The sequence below is a fragment of the Amblyomma maculatum genome, chromosome 6 (genome assembly GCF_055883805.1).
Source record: "Amblyomma maculatum isolate TAMU_Amacu chromosome 6, ASM5588380v1, whole genome shotgun sequence".
NCBI lineage: Eukaryota > Metazoa > Arthropoda > Arachnida > Ixodida > Ixodidae > Amblyomma > Amblyomma maculatum.
Window position 1 is genome coordinate 131395116 of NC_139349.1, and position 23685 is coordinate 131418800.

At 45.5% G+C, this 23685-nt stretch overlaps 2 protein-coding genes across 3 annotated transcripts; one reads left to right on the forward strand and one right to left on the reverse strand.

Annotated features, from left to right (window-relative positions):
• Nucleotides 1-3012: 3012 nt before the first annotated feature.
• Nucleotides 3013-15394, forward strand: LOC146186753 (endothelin-converting enzyme 1-like). 2 transcript variants are annotated; one of them, XM_084605730.1, is made up of 2 exons: nt 3013-3157; nt 12413-15394. In XM_084605730.1, the coding sequence occupies exons 1-2, from the start codon at nt 3143-3145 to the stop codon at nt 14477-14479; spliced, it is 2082 nt and encodes a 693-aa protein (XP_084461856.1). In that variant the 5' UTR covers nt 3013-3142; the 3' UTR covers nt 14480-15394. The 2 variants fall into 2 exon arrangements, with proteins under 2 accessions (XP_084461856.1, XP_084461855.1); XM_084605729.1 differs by lacking the exon at nt 3013-3157 and adding an exon at nt 4078-4242.
• Nucleotides 15395-16015: 621 nt separating this feature from the next.
• Nucleotides 16016-21326, reverse strand: LOC146186754 (uncharacterized). The gene is made up of 2 exons (XM_084608112.1): nt 20079-21326; nt 16016-16021 (listed from the first exon to the last, which is right to left on the reverse strand). Exons 1-2 carry the CDS (start codon nt 21324-21326, stop codon nt 16016-16018), a joined length of 1254 nt encoding a protein of 417 aa, XP_084464238.1.
• Between the last annotated feature and the right edge of the window lie 2359 nt (nt 21327-23685).

Here is a 23685-nt window from a genome sequence, read left to right on the forward strand (position 1 = left end):
GTCAGGTGATTTCGCTAGATTTTTCCTTGTGGGTTTAAGAGGATATCAACAGCCAGCGTACAGAAGCTAAAGTATGGAAATCATCTCCTTTGGCAAATATTTAAAAGGGCGTGCAATATACTCTATATATGCACTAAGATATCAGGGCTGAAATCTGATATGCAAAACATAAATTCCACGAAGAAGGCATATGTTGTTATAGTTGGGTGTCACTTTCCGAAGAGCACTTCACTTTAGTTTTATTGTCTACAAATAAATGAAGGGGCTGCATTAATAGAATGTCTCACGTGAACCTGATTGGTTGTACGGCAAACTAAATAACTGTTTACAGAATATGTTCAGTGGTGGCGTAGAGGCAGAACATCCACCTCGCGCGCAAGAGGGCCGTGGTTCAAATCCCGGTGTCGCGCAATTTCCCACTAAATTAAAAAACGTCAGCGTGGAGATGGAATTTCGTAAACTGGGGTGGGGTGTGAGTTATTCGGTGAACACCTCCGGAAACGTTATCGCTCACCAGATCAGGATGTGGCCACTCTGGTGTAATAATTGGCCACAACCGCCTATGAATACTCTAACACGCCCCCGGTCCTGGGCCCCCGCTGCTTTTAAGCAACTGATCACGGCGACGCAGACCTGCAACGGAGCAAAGGGTGCTAAGAATATCTGGCTCCGGACGGGCCGCTATTGGAAAGGGACCTTGGCAACGTTTAGCGCTAGAACCCTAGCTAGTGAGCGCAGTTCGGCAGTACTGTTATAGAAATCAGAGGGCATGAAATGAGATGTGATAAAGCTTATAGTGAGGTCAGGAGGCCAAATGAGGCATATAAAATTCTGAAGGGCGGACATGCATTGTGTTTTCGAGGTTTACCGGAAATACAAAAACTAGGGATAGGGTTCCTTGTCAGTAAAGATATAGCTGGTAATACAATGAAATTCTGTAGTAATAATGAGAGAGTGGCAGGCATTGCAATTAAGTTTAATAAGCAGTATAATCTGAATACATGCGACTACATGTAGACATGATGATGAGGCAGTCGAAAGCTTCTACGAAGATGTAGAATTGGCGATGTGGAAATTAAAGATGCAGTATACGTATGTATTTTACTAATGGGTGACTTCAGTGCCAAGGTAGGGGAAAAGCAGGCTGGGGTGATTATGGCATTTGTTCTAGGAATAACAGGGGAGTTACTAGTTGAGTTTGGAGGGCGCAGTAACTTAAGAATCATGCATACCTTCTTCAGCAAACAGGAGAACCGGAACTGAACATTGAAAAGCCCTGACGGGGAGACTAAGAATGAAATTGATTTCATAATGTGTGCTAACCACGGCATTATGCAGGATGCGCAGTTAATCGTCAAAATGCGATACAGCTACCACAGGATAGTAAGGTCTCGAATTAGTCTATATCTGAGGAGGGAACGAAATAAATTAGTAAGAAGTCTATCAAGGAATTAGCGGTCAGGGGGAGGGTAGAATAATTTAGTATCTCGCTACAGAGTAGATATTCCGCTTTAAGCAAGGATGACAGACAACCTTGGCGTAGAAGCAATGAAAAGGGATTTCAGAGATATCATTATTCAGTGCGCGGTAGAAGCTGGCGGTAGGAGAGAGAGGAGACTGGTAAACTTTCTAAGGAGACGAAAGATTTGATTAAGAAAACGCCGAAGTCTGATAGCTTCCAACCCAACAGCCAGGACAGAACTGGCAGAGATATCAAATCTAATCAATATGTGTAAAGTGGCCGACATAACAAAGTATAACATGGGGGAAATTGAGCATGCACTAAAGAACGGAGGCAGCCTTAAAGGGGTTAAGTAAAAATTGGGCGTAGGCGAAAATCAGATATATCCGCTAAGGGACAAGGTGGGCAATGCCATCATGAATATGGAGAGAATTGTCAACATAGCCGAGGACAAAGCAAAGCGCTGAAAATCACAAAGGACGATGAAGGGACAGGACAATAGCGCTATTGTCCTGTCCCCTCATCGTCCTTTGTGGTTTTCAGGGCTTTGATTTGCTGACAATAAACCAAAACGCCCAAACATTTTCCCCTCTTATAGCCGAGGAGTTGATCTGTATAGTAGCCGAAGTAGTCAAGAAAATAATGAGATAGGCAGCAATGAAAATTCAGACGTCCCGCCAGTGACAAAGGACGACGTTTAGAAAGCTTTAGAGACTATGATAAGGGGAAAGAAGCTAGGGAGGACCAGGTAACTACAGAGATTTTGAAACACGGGGGGAGGGGGGATTATTGTGCTAAAAAAATTGGCACCCTGTATACGCAATGCTTGGTGTCATCGATGGTGCCGGAGTCAAGGAAGAACGATAACATTATCTTAATCCATTAGGAAGGGGACACTAAGGACTTCAAAGATACGGGCCAATTAGCTTACTATCTGTTACATATAAGGCGTTTACTAATGTAATCGCTGATAGAACCAGGGCAATCTTAGATTTCAATCAAGCAAAAGATCAAGCCTTTTTTCGGAAAGGATACTATCGGTCATATTCATACCATCTACCAGGTGACAGAAATATGCGCGGAATATAAGCAATCCTTTTTCATAGCAATAATTTATTAGGAGTGCCACCAAATCACCGCACATTTTTATTAGGCCTTCGCGGCGCGAGGCCCGTGCGGCGCCCCATCGAAGGTTCGACTTTAGGTTCGACGTCTTTCGAGAAACGCCTCCCTTCCCGCTAGAAGAGAGCGTGTAGCCTTGTACGCATGGGCGATGACTCATCACTTCTCATCACTCTCCTCACCTCATCACCCTCATCACTCTGCAATGACGGTGACTCAACCGGCCGGAACGTGCTCGTCCTATCTGGATTTTTCGACGGCGCCTAGCCAATGACGACGCGCGGCTCGGCGGGAGAAAAAGGGAACGCTTCAACAAGCGAAGCTAAGTGTGTGCGCGCGCTAGCCTTGGCGCGCCTTAGCAGACAGACGGGGCGCGCCCTATTTATGGAGGTCGCTTCGCTTTTATGAGTCAGTCAGTGTTTAGCTAGTATTGCGGCGTGTTCGCACGTGCTGCAGCTGTACTCCCGTGGATCACCCGCTAGTGGCAAGCCCACAGACCTGCGAGGGAGCGGCGTTTGTCTTACATGGCGGTCGCAAAGTGACCATCGAGGTGACGGTATGCATCAATGCCAGGTGAATAATTTGGTGTTGTTTATTTCACTCTCTCGTGTATTGTTCTGTGTTGTAAAGCCTCTGCGTTATTGAACCCTCTTTAGTTGCATGCTTAGCGTTGTTTTCTGTGAACCTCTCGTCTGTGCATTTTTAGTGTTCGTGTGTATTCCTCTGTATCACCTCCTGATATGTATAAAGATTGTTTTGTTTGTAACTTCTGACTCCGACCCTTACTTTGGCTTGAACCGGCGAAAGCTGGGCCCCAAACGGCCACCCTCTTCAGCCAATACAAGGTAGTTGAGTTCCGGCTGAGCTTGCCACGCAGTTCGAGGGCATCTCCTTTTTGACTGGAACAACTCGGCAGCGGCGCTCATCAGAGACCATTCAAGCCTTATTTCTCCCTGTTGCAATCCTGCAAGTCCGCTTATTCCATCCTTCGAAAAGCAAGAAGTTATCACCACCTCCCATGCTCGGCTCGACCTTCTGCTGCGCATGCTCGGCATGGAACAGCAGTGAGCGACAAAGGGGGCGACATCGACGTGCGGATAGCACCTTATAAAGGATACGACTGCACACCTGGGCTTCAGTTCGGCAGCGGCGCGCATCAGAGGCCAGTTCAAGCCTTATTTCTCCCTGTTGCAGTCCTGCAAGTGCGTTGATTCCATCTTTCAAAGAGCAAGAAGTTATCACCACCTCCCGTGCTCAGCTCGATCTCCTGCTGCGCATGCTCGGCATGGAACAGCAGTGACCGACAAAGGGGGCGTCATCGACGTGCGGATAGCACCTTATGAAGGATACGACTGTACACCTGGGCTTCAGTTCGGCAGCGGTGCGCATCAGAGGCCAGTTCAAGCCCTATTTCTCCCTGTTGCAGTCCTGCAAGTGCGCTGATTCCATCTTTCGAAGAGCAATAAATTATCACCACCTCCCGTGCTCAGCTCGATCTCCTGCTGCGCATGCTCGGCATGGAACAGAAGTGACCGACAAAGGGGGCGTCATCGATGTGCGGGTACCACCTTAATAAGGATACGGCTGCACACCTAGGCTTCAGTTCGGCAGCGACGCGCATCAGAGGCCCGTTCAAGCCTTATTTCTCCCTGTTGCAGGTGAGACGTAACTGCTTTTGTACAGTATTCAGAAATGTGGCGCAACAAACACAAACACAAGAGAAGAGACAAAACACACGCGCACACTACCAACTGTAATAAGAATCTGAAAACACTTCCTCTTCACCACTCCTCCTCTTCTACACTCAGGTACATCTCATCTTCCTCTTCTTTGCCAAGGGAATAGTGGCATTTTCTTCATCGCAGACCATAAACATCGTCCAAGCAAGGCAGTCACCTATTCTACACTGTCTTGTTACTCCACACCTCTGCTTTGCCCAGAAACTCATACCACGCTGGACAAGCAAATATCCCCACATAGTCACATATTCACACACTAATAACCACCGCCACACCGAAAAAACCACTCACTTCTGCTGGAACCAAACCCTTTCGCAAACAGAAGGTAATGCATCTTGCCCGGCATGTCGAAGAAGCAATCCGAGCAATGAGCACATGTACTTGAGCGTAGTTAGGATGAGAACACATAAAAGGGCCCACAGTACAAGAAAGGTATCTCAATATAACGGCTTGAGGGGCTAGTTGGTGCTGCATAGTATTCAGAAAACACAAACACAAGAGACGAGACACAACACACGTGCAAGAAGAGGAAGATGAGATGTACCTGAGTGTAGAAGAAGAGGAGTGGTGAAGAGGAAGTGTTTTCAGATTCTTATTACAGTTGGTAGTGTGCGCGTGTGTTGTGTCTCTTCTCTTGTGTTTGTGTTTGTTGCGCCACATTTTTGAATACTATGCAGCACCAACTAGCCCCTCAAGGCGTTATATTGAGATGCTTTTGTACTAATAACATAAAATGAGTGTGCGCCGCTGCCGAACGCAGCACTAAGTGTTGAAAGTGCTTAACCTGCCTTGTATCAGAAAGTTTTTTTTTTTTTAAGCTAAACCTTATCTTTGTCTCACACCAAATTCTTAGCCATGGCCAAGGATATTAAAGATATCAGCAAGGCGCTTGATGATTTGAAGCGTGAACGGAGGGCTGATCTTAGAACATTGAAAGACTGTGCTAAGTACTGCAATGACACTCGTGACGGTGTAAATGAAATCAAGGACGAGATAAAAGAGCCGCGTAAGGAAGTTCAGGTGCTGACTCAAAAGAACGATGAACTGACAGCAGAAAATCGTCGCTTAAATGAAAGGATAGAAGAGCTAGAGCAATACCAGAGAGCTAACAATTTATAAATAAAAGGTGTACCAGACGCTGGTGATCCTTGTGATGCGCTCAAAAGGGTTGGGGCTTTCCTAGATGAACCAATCGATGACTGAGATATTGATGTGTGCCACCGCGTGCCTACGTTCAACAAAGCAGAAAAAGACATAGTTGTCCGTTTTGTGCAACGCACTAAACGTGACAAGGTCCTGCAGAAGTTCAGAAAGAAGAGGTTGACTACTAAAGATATTGACTTTGGCAGAGAAAGCAGCTCTGTGTTTGTAAATGAACATTTAACAGGAGCAAACAAGAAGCTCCTAGGTGCTGCGGTTGCTCGAAAGAAAGCAGACGGATAGAAGTTTGTGTGGACCTCCCAAGGAAAAATTTACGCGCGTAGGGACGATACTTCGGATGTCATCAGAATAGCCAACGTGGCTGATGTGGACAAAATAAGAACCTCACAGAAATCACAGCAATCAGCAAGAACGCCTCGAACGCTCATCTAGCCGTTGCTATGGACATAACTCAATGTTGTTATTATGACTCTGAAACATTTAATAAAGCATTTGAAACAAAAAGACAACAGCTTTAAACTATCTATTTAAATATGCGCAGTTTAAAAAACAAGGTAGATGACAGTAATATTTCTCCAGTCTCTGAAAGTAAAATTCAGAGTAATAGTTTTGCCAGGAATATAGTTAACAAAGGGCGATACTCCTCCTTACCTGCCAGGCTATAGGTGTGAAATCATATGCAGAGAAGGAAAACGGGGAGGTGGAATAGCTGTATATATTAAGAAAATATACCCAATGAAGTTATAGACAATTTATAGAGATGTGACGAACATACAGAAAGCTTGTTTCTTGAGGTAGCTACTATCACGATTGGAACAGTATACAGACCGCCATCTGGCAACGTGTCTGAATTTTGCTATTTCTTTGAAAATGCACTTGGCTTGGTTGGATCCATCACAAAATCGTTTGCGATTCTCGGAGATGTAAATATTAATATGATGTGGGACAGTCCACATGCAAATGAATTTCGTGACCTTGTCCACCTATATGCTTGTAATAATGTTGTTACAATCCCAACAAGAGTGACCATCGACAGAGCAACGTGTCTTGACATCTGTGTAACAAATATGAATTGTGGGGATATTGATGCGGGTGTTGTATTATGCGACCTCAGTGATCATCTCCCTGTTTTTCTGCTTGGGACCGCCTCTAACTAGCGAAAATAGAAAAAGCCAAGAAAAGACTTGGTATCGCGTAATAAGTGATCAAATCATGATAAGTTTTTGTACACTCATTGAAAACGAACGTTGGGACGATGTATATAAGGAAAAAAAAATGCCACAATTGCCTATAGAATATTTCTCCACAGATTTTTACAGTGCTATGATGCAGCTTTTCCCTTGAAGGAGCATAAAGTGAAGCGGGAAATAAGGCGAACACCTTGGATGACTCCGGATTTGTACAACGAATCAGAGAGAAAAATAAGAAGTTTTATGCTCTTAATAAAACTCGCGATCCGAAACTGCTTTCCGACTTCAGCACCTTCAGGAACAAACTGAATACAGATTTAAAGAAAGTAAAAACCGAGTATTTTCAGGCTGAAATTCTTCGTACTCTCAATGATCATAAAAGACTATGGGAGATGGTAAATAATCTCATGAACCGAAGATGCTCGTGTTATTGCGTACCAGATATTACAGTTGATGGTGAACGTCTCTCTGATGCACAGCTTGCAGAAGAAATGAATTGTAGCGTCATTAGCTCGTGATTATCTCGGGAAGGTACGCAGGTCTTTTAGCTAGTCGATACAATGTTCCACATAAAAACAATCCAGTGAGTTCCATCTCACTTTTTCCAAGCACTCCATCTGAAATTAAAAAAAATAATTAGGAGTTTAAAAAACGACGTATCACCTGGACAGGACGGTATCATGGTTTTGCCCTTTAAGCTTGTCGCAAGCCATATCAGTCATGTTTTGTCATATATAATCAGCCTGATGCTTTTAAAAGGAGATTTTCCAAAATCTAAAGATTGCAAGAGTAGTTCCCCTATATAAATGTGGCAATGCATTAAATATTATATTTATAGGCCAATTTCTGTCTTACCTATATTCTCTAAAATATTTGAGCGCGTTATTAACGGCAGACTTACTGTGTTTTTTCGGAAACCGCATAATAGCTGACGCCCAGTACGGCTTCCAAGAAAAGTCTGCAGAATGAATGAATGAATGAAGCCTTTATTGAAAGGAAGGGATGGCTCTCGGCCGCTATTTGGGTTCTTGGGGAGTTAGGAGAGATGGGAGTGTAACTTCTTCGTCTTAACGGTTCTTCAAGCTGTTCTTACTTCTTACTCCGGGTCTGTTTATACACCTTAGGAAAGCATTTGATACTGTGCAACTTGATATATTGATAGAAAAGCTAGAGATGTGCGGAATCCGGGGCGTTGCGCTTAGGCTAATTGAGACATACCTAAAGGGCAGATCCCAATATGTAATTATTAACAATCATATATCGAGAAAATTGGAGATCCAACACGGAGTCCCTCAAGGATCAATTCTGGGCCGTCTACTATTTCTAGTATGCGTCAGTGACATAACTATAATACCAGGATCCCCCCAGCTAACCATTTATGCAGATGACACTAAAATATTTTTTTTACTGGAGCAACAAAAGAATGTCTAGAAAAAATGGCTAATGATTACTTATTAATACTCTCCACGGGGTTGCAAGCCGACCGTATAGGCCTAAATGTAACAAATTCTAAATATGTAATTTTCAAACCGGTCAGTAAGCGAGACCTCACCTCTATTAGCATTAAATATGATGGTATCCTGCTGGAGGAGGTCTCTGAGCAGAAATTTCTGGGGGTTTGGTTTAGCAGTGATCTCTCATGGAACACCCACATCGATAGCCTTAAAGCTGATTTGTCACGTGTTACAGGTCGTCTTTACAGAATTCAACACTTAATCAACCAAGTGTTGAAACACTTGGTTGAAACAAGCCCTGTATTACTCTTTTCTACTCAAGAATAACCTATTGTATATTAGTCTGGGGCACAACTACTGATCACAATTACAAAAAATTACGTTACAGAAGCAGGTATTGCGTATATGTGAAAATTATCATGATAAAAAACATAAACTAAGAACTCACTTACTCTTTCTGAAATACAGTATACTGAAGGCAGACAAGGTTTACTACTTTAAGCTGTTGCACTGGGTATATAAGAATCGTTTACACAACACTCCTACCGACAGAGTAAGCTTGTACGCAATCAGGTATCCTAAAATAAAGATGCCTATAACCAGAGAAAAAATTATGGGCGCCAAACACTGTTTTTCCAGGTTAAAAAAAATGCTCACTAGAAGAGATATCCCCGTAAATTACTATCAACCCTTTTCTGCATTTAAGAAAGATTGTAAGAGATTTCTTTTGTGTAGTGATATTGCATACTCTCAGTAATATTACTCCGCCCGCGCATGCTTTTGATGATTTGTTGGTTAATGTTTCCTTTTTTGCTTACCATTGCACTTGAATTGTTTGTCCGGTGTAATCTGTAATTGATTGTCTATTTGTTTACATGACTTATGGTTTAAAATGTAAAGAAAAAAAAACTTACCTGTCTGATATAGGGTTTGGTACTGTGTATATTTCTTTTACTTTCATTATTTTTGTATGCCTGTGATACTCATCGTAAAATCGTGCCTATTAATTGTTTTCATTATATTCATATTGTAACTACATATATTTGCTTCCCACACACTGCGCACAAATGTCACTATTGTTTTGTTTCTTTCCTTTTATGTCCTGATCAAGGCTACTGTTGTGTGCCAGCCTGCCGCAATATTGTATTTTGGATGCTTGCTGATCATGTACAGGAGGCTGAGGCCACGTCAGGCGACCGCGCCTTTAGCCTCAGCCTCATTTTAGGCAAATGTCTAAGAAACAAATAAAGAAAGAAAACTCAATCTAAAGGTGTCTGGGAGTGTGCGCACCATTAAGGGCGCATCATTAATAATCCTATAATTATTAACGGGTGACAACGAGAAAGCATTTGACTCTAGAAAATTCGGCATTCATACAGGAATTACAAAATCAGGATGTAGACGGCTCATATGTGAAAGTACTGGAAGATATTTAAAGTGGCTGCATAGCAACCATTGTTATGCATAACGAAAGTAACAAAGTTCCCATAAAGAATGGTGTTAGGAGAGGAAACATGATATCCTCAGTACCATTCACAGCTTGCTTTGAGGAAGTATTCCGAGACTTGGAATGGGAGCAGTTAGAAATAAGGGTAGATGGAGAATACCTCAGTAATCTGCGATTTGTTGATGACATTGCCCGACTAAGTAACTCAGGGGATGAACTGCAACGAATCATTGATGACCTAGACAGGAAGATCAGAAAGGTAGGCTTGAAAATCAATATGCAGAAGACTAAGATAACGTTGAACAACCTCCGGAAGGAACAGCGGCTCAAAATAGGTAGCGATGCACTGCAAGGGGTATAGGCGAATGCGTTTACTTAGGACAAGTAGTAACCGCAAGTCCAGACCATGAAAGAGAAATAATTAGGAGAGTAAGATTGGGATGGAGCGCATTTGGGAAGTATTTGCTGATTATGATTACCAGCTTACTGGTATCGCGCAAGAGGAAAGTATACAACAGTTGCATCTTACCTGTACTCACCTATGGGGCTGAAACATGGAGGCTTACTAAGAGGGTTCTACTTTAGTTGTGGACAACGATAAGGGCTTTGGAACGAAATATGGTAGGCGTAACGTCCGGAGATAGGAAGCGCATAGAGTGGGTCAGAGAAATAACTGAAGTTAATGATATTCTAGTGGAAATCAAGAAGAAGAAATTGCATGAGCAGGGCATGTTGTGCGTAGAGAGGACAACCGATGGTCGCTTAGGGTACTAAATCGGATTCCAACGAAAGGAAAGCGTAGCAGGGGGCGGCAGAAAGACCAGAATATATTATATAACCTTGCTATCTGCAGTTCCCGTCTTGCACACACCGGAAAGCCGTTGTGGAGGGGTATACATAGATGGACTTCAGGTATATCATAGCTGAAAAAGCATCTGTTTAAAAGTTACACTTTATTAGTGTGCTGAGCCGAACCTCTAAATGTTTTGTAACCCGCTAGTGTTGGTGCGAAATACTTGGCCTATACACCTGTTCTGTGTGCGTATGCGTGCGCGTATGTGTGTGCTAGGATGGAATAACGATTCTATTCCGCCAGAAAACGATTCCACGCCATCGCCCACTTCGAGGTTGGTCGGCCAAAATTTGAATATGTGTACAATGAGTTCCCGTTGCACGAAGTCATGCGATGTGACAAGGAAATTGAAAAATATGTCAAAAGGATGCGTACGCAGTAATTATAATAATGAAATGCGTTGCGAAAGCAAGCGAGAGCAAGATAACATTTTCATCAGGCTTAGTGGCTGGAGTGTTTGTGATACAGAGGAATAAGACTTGGATGAAGGCAAACCGAAACAAGGATAAAATATGGGCACATGTAGCCGTGCGGCAAAGCGAATATTATTCCGCTTATTAATTAAAATACTATAGCTGACCGACGCACTGCTCTGTAACTGCTTGCAGTCAAGCGCTATTGCTCCTCGGCAAATACACGATAATCTAACAACTCACGTTTAGGACTTTTTTTTTTAAATAACTTTCTGCGGTCCAGTTATTAACTCTCAAAAGACACGACACCGTCAAGCAGCTTTCAACCTCGCGTCGTGCTTCGGCCAGAAAAAAAAAAACTGTGCATGAAGCTAGCACCGTCACCTTGTTTCACTGTTTGTTTGGCTATGTTTTATGTACAAGGCACAGATTAGTATTTGGGTTACTTATACGGCAATAAATGACAACGTACACGTTGCAAATCTCATGCTGCCATATACTGCGGTTTCCAGAATTGCCCAACGTGGCAGAGATAGGGGCAAAAAAATGTGCGCCAGTTTTGTCAAAAAATCGACAATCGGTTTAAAACCGATCAACTCTTCGAACTTTTTCGTTAAATGTTCTTTTATTATTCGTGACATATGAGGATGCAAGCTCAGTTTTGTGTGCGTTGAAACTTTGAATAGCCTTTATGCTCGTTGGTGTTACCAACGGCAAGAATATGAACCACACGGCGGCACGTATAGCAGTCTTCACAGTTTTGCTGGATCCGCAATGCCAGACTCATGACAAGTGGTCAGTATTGCTACCATGTTATAACCCTGGCACCATCTGACGTTCACTTCTTATTTGTTATACACTCATTTGCTTTTTATTCGTTTTATTCTACGCTCTCAAATTTACACTTCTCGTGATTTATGTGCCTCTTATTTTTATGGTCGCGATTTCCAATTTCTTCTGTTAAATACAACTTGCTGTGTTTCTTCACTAGCGCACCTTTCATTAGAAAAAAATATGAAACGCCCGTTGTCCGTTGTTTTGAATATAAACAGGCAATTATCTTCTTTTGGTGTGATGTTTCGATAAATTATCCGGGGCACGTTCTTTTATGTGGACATCTTAAAGAGAAAACGAAAAAAATGCCTCAGCTTGCAGCGAGTTATAGAGTACGCAGAAGGAACCCCCCCCCCCCCCCCCCCTTCTTCCCCTCATCAAAATCCAAGCGATCCATGGCGTCGCAAGAAGTGGTGGTTTCAAGCGCGGAGGTGGGGTGTTTAGCCACGCCACTGCATCGGGTGCCGCTGGCCCTAATTCTAATTCCGCCACTGTTTAAATCAGATATGCTCCTGTCATTAGTTTCCTTCGTTGGTACAATTCGGTGTACACGGAATATTTTTCTGCCCATAGCAACATGAAAGCGGTTTTGTACATACGATTTTGCTAAGCACATATGTTTTCATCATGTCATTGTCTCGGCAGGGCGCTGCTGTTTTTTGAAAGCATAGAAAGACAGAGACCAGTGTCTTTGTTCTACTCCTTTCAAAATGTTAAGGCCATTTTTGTCTTCTCAGGCGGAAGCCCCGAGCCCGGACCGCGAGTTCTTGGCGAAAAAGAGACGCTTCAGTCTGACCAAAGTCGACATCGCCATCGCGTTTCTCGGAGTTTCCTCCATCCTCTACTTCGCATACTTCCTGATACTCGTCCCAAGATTGCGTTTGAAGAGCCACAGGTTGTGCCTCACTGAAGACTGCCAGCACCATGCGGCGCTTCTCACCAAGCGCGTCAACTGGACGCTGGATCCTTGCGAAGACTTCGAGGCGTTTGTCTGCTCGGCTTGGGAGCCGTCGAAAAATCGTCGCGATATATCTTCCTCCGTCTTGGACGATCTCCGATTCACATGGTACGACCGCTTCCCGGACATGCTGCAGAAGGGCTTGCTCAAGCTCTCTGCAGGAAGCAAGCCACTCTTCATGTACGACATGTGCATGAACAACTACCCTAAAAGCGAGTCGTACGCGACGCTGATTCACAGCGTCTTGCATCAGCATGGCTTAAGCTGGCCCGAACCACCCAAACAGCCACAGCCGCCGCTTGGCTTGCTCGTCCGCTTCAGTTACCAGTGGCAGTGGCCACTATGGATCACTGTGAACATGCTGCAGCCAACTTCCTCTGGTAGGAGACGCTTATTGGTCAGACAAGGCCTGACCCTACCTATTATGCTTATTCACCACCGCTCAGTCTTTCAACACTACATCAATTACTGGAAGATGTTTGTTAGCATTCTCTATCCTAACAGGGCCACAAGACCATCCGTAGACGAAACAGACGTCCTCGAGATGCGTGCGATGGAAGCGGGCGCGATACGTGCGCTCACTGGTTTGCCTAAGTCATCGGAAAGAAAGCCCGCGGCGATCTCCTTCAACGAGATCGCTGTTCACGTACCCAATTCTTCTGCCACCAAATGGGTCGACGATTTCCAGTACGGCACGTTGCTCCAACCGAACCTCACCGCTGACGACAGGATTCTCGCCCATGACATCACTTTGCTCGAGGCAGTTGGTATGCTTATGGCCAAGTATAACAAATGGCAGCTAAACAGGCATATATCGTGGCTCATTGTTCAGTATGTTGGTATTGGTGCTGACTACGCCCTTCTCATAGGATACACCGGCAGCAAGGAGAGGGCTGCACACTACCTCCCGATCCACTGCGCTTTTCATGTAGAGAGCGCGTTCAAGGTCCTCATACCTGCACTCGCTTATTTTGCCCGTTTCTCAGAGCGAGACCATGAGGCTATTGACAGCGGCTTCGATAGCCTCGTTTTGGCGGCCGTGGAACGGGTAAACAGCTCGAGTTGGCTGGACGAAGAGAGCAAGCTGCATGGAATTAAAAAGCTCTCATCACTCAAGATGTCATTTTGGCCTTCGAAGTCTTTTCTCGATGACGGTGAGGTAACAAAGCTTTTCGCCGATTATCCGGAGAAGACGCCTTCCTTCTTTCACTATTGGGTCAAGGCGCACGAGGCAGCAGCCCGAGTAAACCGGACTCGAGAGTACAACGAGGCACTGATGCTGCCGGTAAACAACTCTCCGTACTACGCTAGCTACGAGGACTTCACCAACTCCGTAGAGTTAGCTATGGGCGCTGCCACGGCGCCCGCGTTCTACAGCAACGGCACTAGGGCGATGTTGTACGGCGGCCTCTTGTTCTTGATGGCCATGCAAATGGTCAAGGCTATAGACAAGATAGGCATCAGGCTTGCATACAACGGGACCGTGGACAAAGACATCATTAGCGCTGGGATGCGAAATTTTATCAACAAGATCCAATGCCATCACGACGGGAAAGCGGAGGACATCTTTCCCGAGGTGCCAGCCTTGGAGGTAGCCTACACTGCGCTCACGGACTCGCACTTCGGGGGCGAGGACGAGACCCTAGCGCTTACTGAGCACCTGACAGAAGAAAAGGTCTTTTTCATGACGCTGTGCTACCTAACATGCGCCCGTCCAGGTTACGAGAGTGTCATCGTGCCGGACTGCAACAAAATCGTTCGAAATTCCGAAGCATTCGCCCGTGTATACAACTGTCCCAAAGGAGCCAAGATGAACCCCGAGAAGAAGTGTTCATTCTTTACTTGATTTACCTGTTGTAAAATGTTCCCCGAACCATTTTTGTTTTGTTTAAACTCATCCTCACGCGTATGACATATATTTGCTTAGCAAAAAGCTTAACTTTTCCAATTCTGACTCACTGCAGCTCCTCTTTCGTGATGTCAATGTCAATAATGCTGTATTGTATCCTTTCAGGCGCACCTTTGCTTTAAACATTGTGTGAAGGTTCCCCAAATAATTTGTTCACGTTCATGTTACATTTAGACAATTTTATGTGCATATTCTGATTATATGTTCGTGTATTTTCGCACGCGTCGCTTTGGACTTGTTTGGCATAAGTTGCGACGAGTATGAACTAAGCAACAATCGTTGTTGCTGAGGTTTTAAATACCATCCAGCGTTCAATGCGACGTCTACTGATATGTGAAACATCTCCTTCTATGCACGAGCTCAAGACTTGCGGATGACGTTGTTTGCGTGAAGCTATGAACACAGGATTTGCAGCGCGTGTATAGTGCCATCTTTCAAGAGTCTGACGTGTCTAACGTAATCTTTAACGTTCCTTAGTCTGCTCACCGCACCAAATGTCCCTGTGATGAACTCGAGCGAAATGCTGCTGACGTGATCGTACAAGTGAATTTGTGCAACATTTGCCCTGCATTGTGGCAGGAAGGTCAGCAAACTTCGCTTCCAATGCGTGATTCCCGATTTAAATTTTTCTTACTTGAAGACAACTATCCACAGGCGTGCACAGAAATGTGATGAGGGCATCAACGTATGATGTGGCATAAATGACATTCTTCCATTTTATTCATTTCGCCATTTTCCATTTATTTTGTCCAGCTTTCGTTTGCCTCTATAGACCGTCGTACTTCAAGTTCTGTGTTGTTCGAGCACCGACATATATCAGAAAGCCTATGAATGCAGAAATAAAGTAATACGTTCCTGTGTGTGCTGATATTAACCCAGTACCAGCAAGTTGATAAACCGGGCATGAAAGTACAAAAATGAGTATAGACACAAACGTTTGATATTCTTGTAAATGATGCGTAAGACATTACTATACTAGTGGTTTTTACTTACGACCGCTAGATGGTTTATAATTGAGCTTCTTTTCTCATAGTTTCGGTTTCAGGGGCCGAGAGATGTCTACGACGTCAACAGTCATGTCTAGGACACGTGTGTCTTGAAAAACGGCATATAATCGCTCGCCTTTCATTGCTGCGATTCCAGTTCATGAGGCAATCAGCAGCGTTGTAGTGAATTCAAACGACAGAGGAACGATTATATCTCTGTTTTTGTCTCTGACAAGACCTAGACTTGACAATGAGGTTACAGCCATCGCTCGGCTGTTGAAACCGAAACAGGTAAGAGAAAAGTTTGATTATAAATTATTCAGCAGTCTCACGCGAATATCACGTGATGGTCCGTGTACAGTAATGCCTAACGCATCATTACAAAGTATAAACCCCGAACACAAAAATTGTGTCTATATACTTCATTAACTGTTTTGCAATGCAGGAATACATTTAACGGAATAGGAGTGCGTCACGGGTTGGTTCACTAAACCTACAGAACATTCACAGGGGCCTTAGGATTAGAGAAGTTTCGAAAATTTCTCTTGTCTTGTTGTATACTTCAAATATTTTCAATGCGGTACTAATTGCAAACGGTATCTTTAATTACTAACCACAATAACTACACCTCGAAGGCACAAGATTGTTAATCGTGGACAGTTTCCCGGTGCCAAGGATTGCCGCCGCAGCTACATCGTGGAGGTGGCGCCCTTGTCCTCGAGATCAGACGACGAACGTGGTGCAGCATGCATATAGATTTCGCCGAGCACCGCCCCAAACGGATGGCCACGGCTTTTATGACCTTAATGTCTGCGCTAAGAAATCACACAGGCTGCCAGTGTTCATGCGAAAACTACTCAGGGTTACAGTCATTAACATCCCACTTCATGCCACTACCAGACGTGCATCTTGCATTGATTACACCTTTGCACGACATGTCAATGTAAGTATGAACTGTGTGCCCTACTTCGGTTACCACATGCCGCTACTCCCTGTCCAGCGTGACAGCACAAAGCAAATCGGTGATTAAAAGTTTGCTCGACAGTTGTTACTTTCTTTGTGGGAAAGAAAACCTCGGTCCGCACGCATTCATTCCTGGAGTGGAATAATCTAGGCGTAGCGCAAATTACGCTGCAAATTTTTATTATTGCTTTGAAGGCTAGGTACATAGTGTAGATTTTAATTTCGATGCCTCAACGCCGCCATTTTCGTTATATGGTGGCGCCCCGTATGACCCAAATAGGAAAAGTACGCACCGGTGTCTCTTAGCGCTAACTTTGGCTGTGCGTGCTCGTTTTGTGCGGCGGTAGCGGCAGCGTACAACGGCTACTGCGCGCTGCTCGTGCAAGCTGTCCGGCATTGTGGGGCTAATAATAATTGGTTCACAGGTAGGGAAAGGCGCAGTATCTATCACACTGAACACTTGGACACCTGAACCGCGCCGTAAGGGAAGGAGGAAAGTTAGGAGTGAAAGTGGAAAGAGGAGCCATAGCAGAGGGCTACGGAGTAATTTCGACCACCTGAGGATCTTTAACGTGCGCTGAAATCGCACAGCACATCAACGCCTCTTCGTTTCACCTCCATCGAAACGCAGCCGCCGTAGTCGGGATCGAACCCGGGCACTCCGGCACAGTAGCGGGGCGTCTTACCACTGCACCACCACCTCGGCGGGGCTCATGGGGCTATGTTGCTATATGGTGTTTTTTTTTTTAACACACCAGCAAGCCATACATCCGTATCGCGTGGCGGAAGCTGTTGTCACCAGCAGCGACCAAGGCGACTACAAACAGCAGAGCTGCGCTTGAGCAGGCCGATCAACCATTACTGATGAGTATCAGTTAAATAAGGGGATGCCGTTTTTCATTGCGAAAGCAATACTACTTTCACTTTTCAGCCCTTCGCGTAGCGAGGCGGTAGCTACCATTGACCTTTAGCGTGACCTTCGGCGCGCCGCCAAGCACAGCTGCGCAAAAGCAGGGGCCCCAACTCACGCCGTCAACTCGCGAGGCGGTAGCTACCAAACGCACGGCCGGCCTCGAGGGAGAGAGCGCTTCTCTTGTCCTACGGCCTCCCCAATGGGGTCTGTTTCCACCGCCCACCGCGCCTCGGTGGGGTCGCCACCACCCCACTGCTGCTGCTCCGCTACAGCCGTTCACGCGCAAGGGCTTCGCCCGCGTCAATTGCAACCGGCAGGTCCGGACATTTCGCCCCTTATGGTTTGTACAAAGTCCGTAATCAACATCGAACATTTATCGTGTACGAGGAATAAAATACAGTAAACAATCCGCTCACGCGCGCGCTCCTTCGTCAGTGCGGCCGTGCACGGTCAAATGAAGCTTCGGGTACACTTCAACATTTTTTACCCCTATTTTTGTACAAAAATAAATTTACCAGGCTATGCAATGTGCCTTTGAATGTTTTAAGCAGGTGTAGCGCGACCTGACGTGAGTGCATGGTGAACTGTTGGGTGGAGATTCTGTCAACCGCTACCGTTTTCGTTTAGATCAGAAGGGGCACCGGCAAAAATTCATGGCGCGTCTTAGATTCAAAGTAAGGAACAAAAATTTACTCATATAGTAAACATTTCACTTGTCTAGTGGAGTGGGCTGTTCTAGTTTCGTTAAAAACATATCAGTTGGTTGAAAGTCCGAAGACGTATATGTGGTCTCGCGACTACTTTTAATCAAAGAAATGGGCATAAACAGTTCAGCATGCAGAATCTAAAAAAGCGGCAAACAATAAAAAAATTGTCTTCAAAGTTACACATTGCACTATATGTTCATCAATTCATCAAAATGCGACCTGCGCCTAGAAAATTCAGTCTCGAAATCTTCCTGCACGGCTTGTGCACATAAGGACTTGGCCTCTCGGTCTTCTCTGTCACTTTCCTAGTATAATTTATTGAGAAGAAGAATTCTGAAAAAATTTTCGTAGCTCAAAGAAGCGGACCTCTGTTGTCAATTCCTTTCGGGCAACTCAGTGTGGAATTCTGAAATGCTGAATGAATCAGGATCTTAAGTACTTCGAGAACATTTGTGTGTAGTAGGTGCACGGCAGCTTTTTCGAAAAAAAAAAAAGCTTGTCCAATAGGGCAACAAGCTTTGGTTTCAGATAATGCAGTCCACTAGAATATTGTTCTCGTAGAAGAGCGTACTACATGGGGCTGCTTCTTTCGCTAGTTTCAAGAATAGCGCAAGTGTCACACCCGAAGTTGATTAACTAAACGATATATCCAGCGACGTAAGGTAAACCGGAATATGTGACAGTGGGAAATGGGATGGTAGGAGATGCCATCACTTCCTTCAGTGCCTTGATTTCGCTCTCAGATGAAACGTCCATCTTGACAGTGTAGTCATGTGCCGCTAGCTGTTACCGCCCTCGCATCTAGCATATCATCGTTCCGTTCCGCACATTAACCTTACTTTCCCGAAGAGAGCCTCAATGGGTCGCTATATAAGGCTTGAAATGAGTCTTCAGATAGAGTGTCCTTCTTTAGCGCTTTAGAAGTTTCTTGCATACTTTCGATATAGCAGGTGAACTCATTTGTAAGTTACTGCATCGAGTATCACCATCATTTATTGGCCTCTTTTTACTACTTTGAGCACAAGTGGTGCCATGAATATCAAACCATTTTTTTATTGTTTTCATAATAAGCTTAATATCATGTAAAAATTTCATTAAAACAATGTTTATTTGCAAAATTAAAATAAAGTTTATAATACCACACATTGGCTAATATATGAACTGTAATAACATTTAAAACTCAACCCTACAACGTTTACTTTGACTGTTATACTAATACTTTATGTCATGCAAGCATTTTGCAGTTTACATTACATTTTTATGAAATTATTTTCATCTTCGGTGCTACATGAATGGTTTCCCATCTAGCACTGAAAGACGGTTTTGATGTTGCAGACGTGTTGCTGTTATGTTAGCCTTGAAGAAGCTTCGGTGTGATCACTACTCATTCATTTTTTTTTTGTTCCTATTCTTGTACAGGCTTGGGAAAATTTCGGATTAAAATGGACAAAAGTAGCTACCATGCCACAATTGTATGCCATGCTTGTCGAACGTTTGCTGAACGACAGTGTTTTTTATATCCTTCACGTGTGTAGTACGTTGACGACATGCCGTTGCAGCATCTACCTTCTGTGTTCTTTAATTTCGGGGCTGCACTCACCACGAAACTTGCGAGCGACAGCGCGAAACCAGGCCATAGCCACCCACCGTCGCTGAAGCAGACGCGGACCGAACAGTGAGCAGGTCGCGCCCCTTGCGGCGGCGGAGAGCGCTACTCAAGGAGAAACGTTCCTATTGATCCCGCGGCGATTGAGAAGGCCGTAAAAAAGAGCGCGCGCTCTCCCTCGAGACCGGCCGTGCCAAACGCGACCCAACTCCCGCTCCCTCCGTGAGGGAGCGCTACAGCCGGAGTGACGTCATCCCATCTGCATCATGCGGACGACACGGAGCAGCTGTCTCGGCATTGGATTGGATTGTAAAACGTTTATTGCCAACAGTCTGAAGGGCATATAGGCCCCTCGCCTGACGGTCAAAAGGTCTTGGCTCCAGGCGGCGTCTTCGGCCAGTTGGACGACTTTTGTTTGAGTCTCCGGATCGGAGCTGAGTAGGAGAGCCTCCCATTGTTCAAGTGACTTTATTTTTTGTCCCTCCAGGGGGGCAAAAGGGCATTTCCAGAGAACATGGTTGAGATCCGCTTTGGCCTTACATTGCTTACACTCGTTTGAATATTGTCCCGGATAATAACGACTACACATAACCGGGTTCGGAAACGTATAAGTTTGTAGACGGCGCCAAGAGGTGGCCTGACTCTTTGTCAATGATTTATCAGCGGCGGGGTACTTCGTTCGATTAAGCCTATAATGTTGTGTGATCTCTCTGTAACACACAAGACGGCCCCTGTCTGCGAAGCCCTCGGTATGGCCACTGGCTCGGGAAGCAAGACCTCGAGCCAGTTCATGAGCTGCTTCATTTCCAGCCAGGGATGCGTGTGCAGGTCTCCAGACTATGCGAATTTTGCGGTCGTCCCTTGCAGTCCGCAGGATTCCGTTCGCCAGAGGGGAGACCCTCCCCTTGGCAAAGTTCATCACTGCTACCTTTGAGTCGCTGACTATCGTTGAAGCATCCGTGCCCACTATTGCAAGTGCGATGGTGGCTTCTTCTGCAATTTCGGGACTGCCCGTCGTGATCGAGGCGCCGGCTCGGAGATATGTCTCGGCGCTAGCTACCGCTATCACCATTCTCCCCTTCCCGCAATTAGCTGCGTCGACGTAGGCCACGTCTTCTATCAGATAGTTTTTGAAACATTTGCCGAGGGCTTCAGCCCGTTTCTCTCTGCGATCCTTGTGGAGGACGGGATGCATGTTTTTCGGTAGTGGTGGGATCATCAGCCTATCGCGCACGCTCTTAAGCATGTCCACTTTCGGACCTCGCTGACTCTCGTAATTTATTCCTAGTTTCACTAGGATTTTCCTACCTGTAACGCTTCCCGACAGCCTTTCGTACTGCGAGATTGTCACGCCTTCCACAATTTCATCCACTGTGTTGTGAAGACCTAGTTCTAAAAGTTTTGCGGTGGGGGTCCGAATTGGTAAACCCAGCGCCTGCTTGACACTTCTGCGAATGATCCCTTCCAGCTTGGACTTCTCCGCTGCCTTCAGATTAAAGAAAGGAGCTACGTAAGCAATATTACTTATTACAAAGGCTTGAACTAATCTGATTAGATTCGTTTCTTTCATGCCATAGCGCCTATTTGCGATTCTGCGGATGGGCCGCATAGCCTGTTGCGCCCATATCTCCAACTTTTTTATTGTTTCTCCATTGAAACCGTTGTTTTGAATGTACAGCCCTAAGACTCTAATCCTGTCCACCGTCGGGATATCGAGTCCCTGAGCCTTAAGAGATATCACCGGGGGATCCGACCGTGATTTCCTCTTTGGTTGGTAAAAAAGCATTTCCGATTCTTGCGGGGAGCACCTAAGTCCCCTATCATTTACGTACTTTTCAACTTCTCCTATGGCCATTTGGAGAGTCTCCCCTATTTGACCGTCGGTTCCTTTGCCAATCCACATAGTAATGTCATCCGCATACATGCAATGACTGAGACCTTCAATCGCTGCTAGTTTGCTAGGAAGCCCGATCCTGGCCACGTTGAATAGAAGCGGGGATAGTACAGATCCCTGCAGGGGTCTCCTTGCTACCTAGCTCTATGTAGTCAGATTTACTTTCCCCGAAGTTAATTCGGGCCACTCTGTTGGAAAGGAAATTTGTATCATAGTTGTAGGTTTTCGGGCCTACTCCCAGGAGGCTGATATTATCCAGTATCGCCTTGTGCGTGACGTTATCGAAAGCCTTCGCCAGGTCACGACCCAGGATGACCTTCGTGTCCTGCGTTTGTGAGTCCAGAATTTCATGTTTTAGTCGCAGCATCACGCGTTGAGAGATGAGACCTGAATCCCACCATGGAGATAGGATAAAGATGGTGGTCTTCCATGTAGTTGTTGAGACGTGTCTGCACTACATGCTCCATCAATTTCCCTGCACAGGAGGTTAGGGATATAGGCCTTAGATTCTCGATCGACAGAGGTTTCCCCGGTTTAGGAATAAGTACCACCTTAGCCGACTTCCACTGCTTAGGAATCTCACCCGCCTCCCAACATTTCTGCATGTATGCAGTGAGTGCTGTTATAGAGTTGTCGTCGAGATTTCTGAGCAATTTGTTGCTTACCCCATCCGAGCCGGGCGCTGAATTAGTATTTAATCAAGCAAGCTCTGCTCGCACTTCGGATTCAGTAATGGGTTCGTCCAAGCGATCGTTGGGTATCCCACAGTAACCATGCAGAGGTACCTTCTCGGTGTCCCATATGTACTGTTGAGCCCGGCCAAAGCCGCCCAGAAATTCAGCCGGACGCCAAACTTCTTCGGCTAACGCCTCCTTCACAAAATACGGATACTTCTCTGCACAGCACAGCGCACTGGAGGCGAGCCGTGCCAAAGGGAGAGAAGCGACGTGTTTCAACATGAGCTGAGCGTCCAGACAGCACGGCGCCGTGGCCCTGACGGTGAACCCTTTCTCGCCCCGCGGCATATTTGAAGCGAGAGCGCAGCAAGCTCTCCCATTGGCCCTGCGAAAGTGCTGCCGTCGGATTGGACCATTTTGAGCGTCAATGATTCTCGGCGACGGTGTCTCAAGTGCTTCCGTTCGAGACTCCGAGTGTGAGTTCGTCACTAGCGTCCATCGGGAGCAGTTCGCCCCCTGACAGTGCGGCCATCGCTGCGCGAGAACAGTCGCGTATGGCTATGTTAGCTTTCGGCCCCAGAGCCGAACTCGTTGTTTAAATGTGTGTAAATAGTGTATAAAGCTTTTTCTTCATCTCACCAACGCCGACTCGGATTCATCGCTACCGCCCAGGGAGCTGACAGCAATCGTTCACAAAACGGGTGACGAGCGCTGCGTTACCAACTCCTTGGCACAACCCCGTTGACGGTGGGCTACTGTGTGATAACCCCACCGGCGCAACAGTACTTAGATCGAATCTCATCGAGCAGCTCTCGCTCTGTACCCTTATGTTTATGCTGGATCTTTTGGAGGTTTTGCCGTCTGGGCCCTGACGGATGTTTTACATCCGTCAGGGTCTAGGAGGTATCTGAGTAAACTCCATGTGCGGGGCAGACTTTTTGACTTTTCGGGCCAGACTCCCGTCCATTTTGTCGTATAGCGATTCCCAGTTTTGCCTAGAAAGTTTGAGCGCATTATCCTCTATCTCTTTGTTGTGCCTTGCTATCCTTCTGCGAAGGTTACGATTCCACTTTTGACTTTTAAGTCGCTTTTCCATACTGGTTTTGGCTTGCCACATATGGAGGAGGCGTGTGTCCATTGTTTCTAGGCCTGAGTCTTCCGCCACAGTCTTGGTCGCTTTACGAGCGTCCAATTGGAACTTCCTTATCCACTCCTCAATGTCATCAATTTCTGTGGTATTAGCACTCTGTTCCCGCATTTTTCGGAAGGCGTCCCACTCGACGAGTGAGTGACGTCGGCCTTGGCGTTTATAGGGCCCAACAGTGATTACCGTTTCCAAAATAAAGTGATCACTGCTTAAAATTTCTTGAGTGTTAACCCAGTTTGCGCTGCCGACG

Coding starts and splice junctions, on each gene's coding strand:
- LOC146186754 (XM_084608112.1), bottom strand. CDS start 21,326: ATGCGGCCCATCCGCAGAATCGCAAATAGGCGCTATGGCATGAAAGAA.
- LOC146186753 (XM_084605729.1), top strand. CDS start 4,138: ATGTGCGGGTACCACCTTAATAAGGATACGGCTGCACACCTAGGCTTC. Junction 4,243..12,412: donor CTTATTTCTCCCTGTTGCAG/GTGAGACGTAAC, acceptor TTGTCTTCTCAG/GCGGAAGCCCCGAGCCCGGA.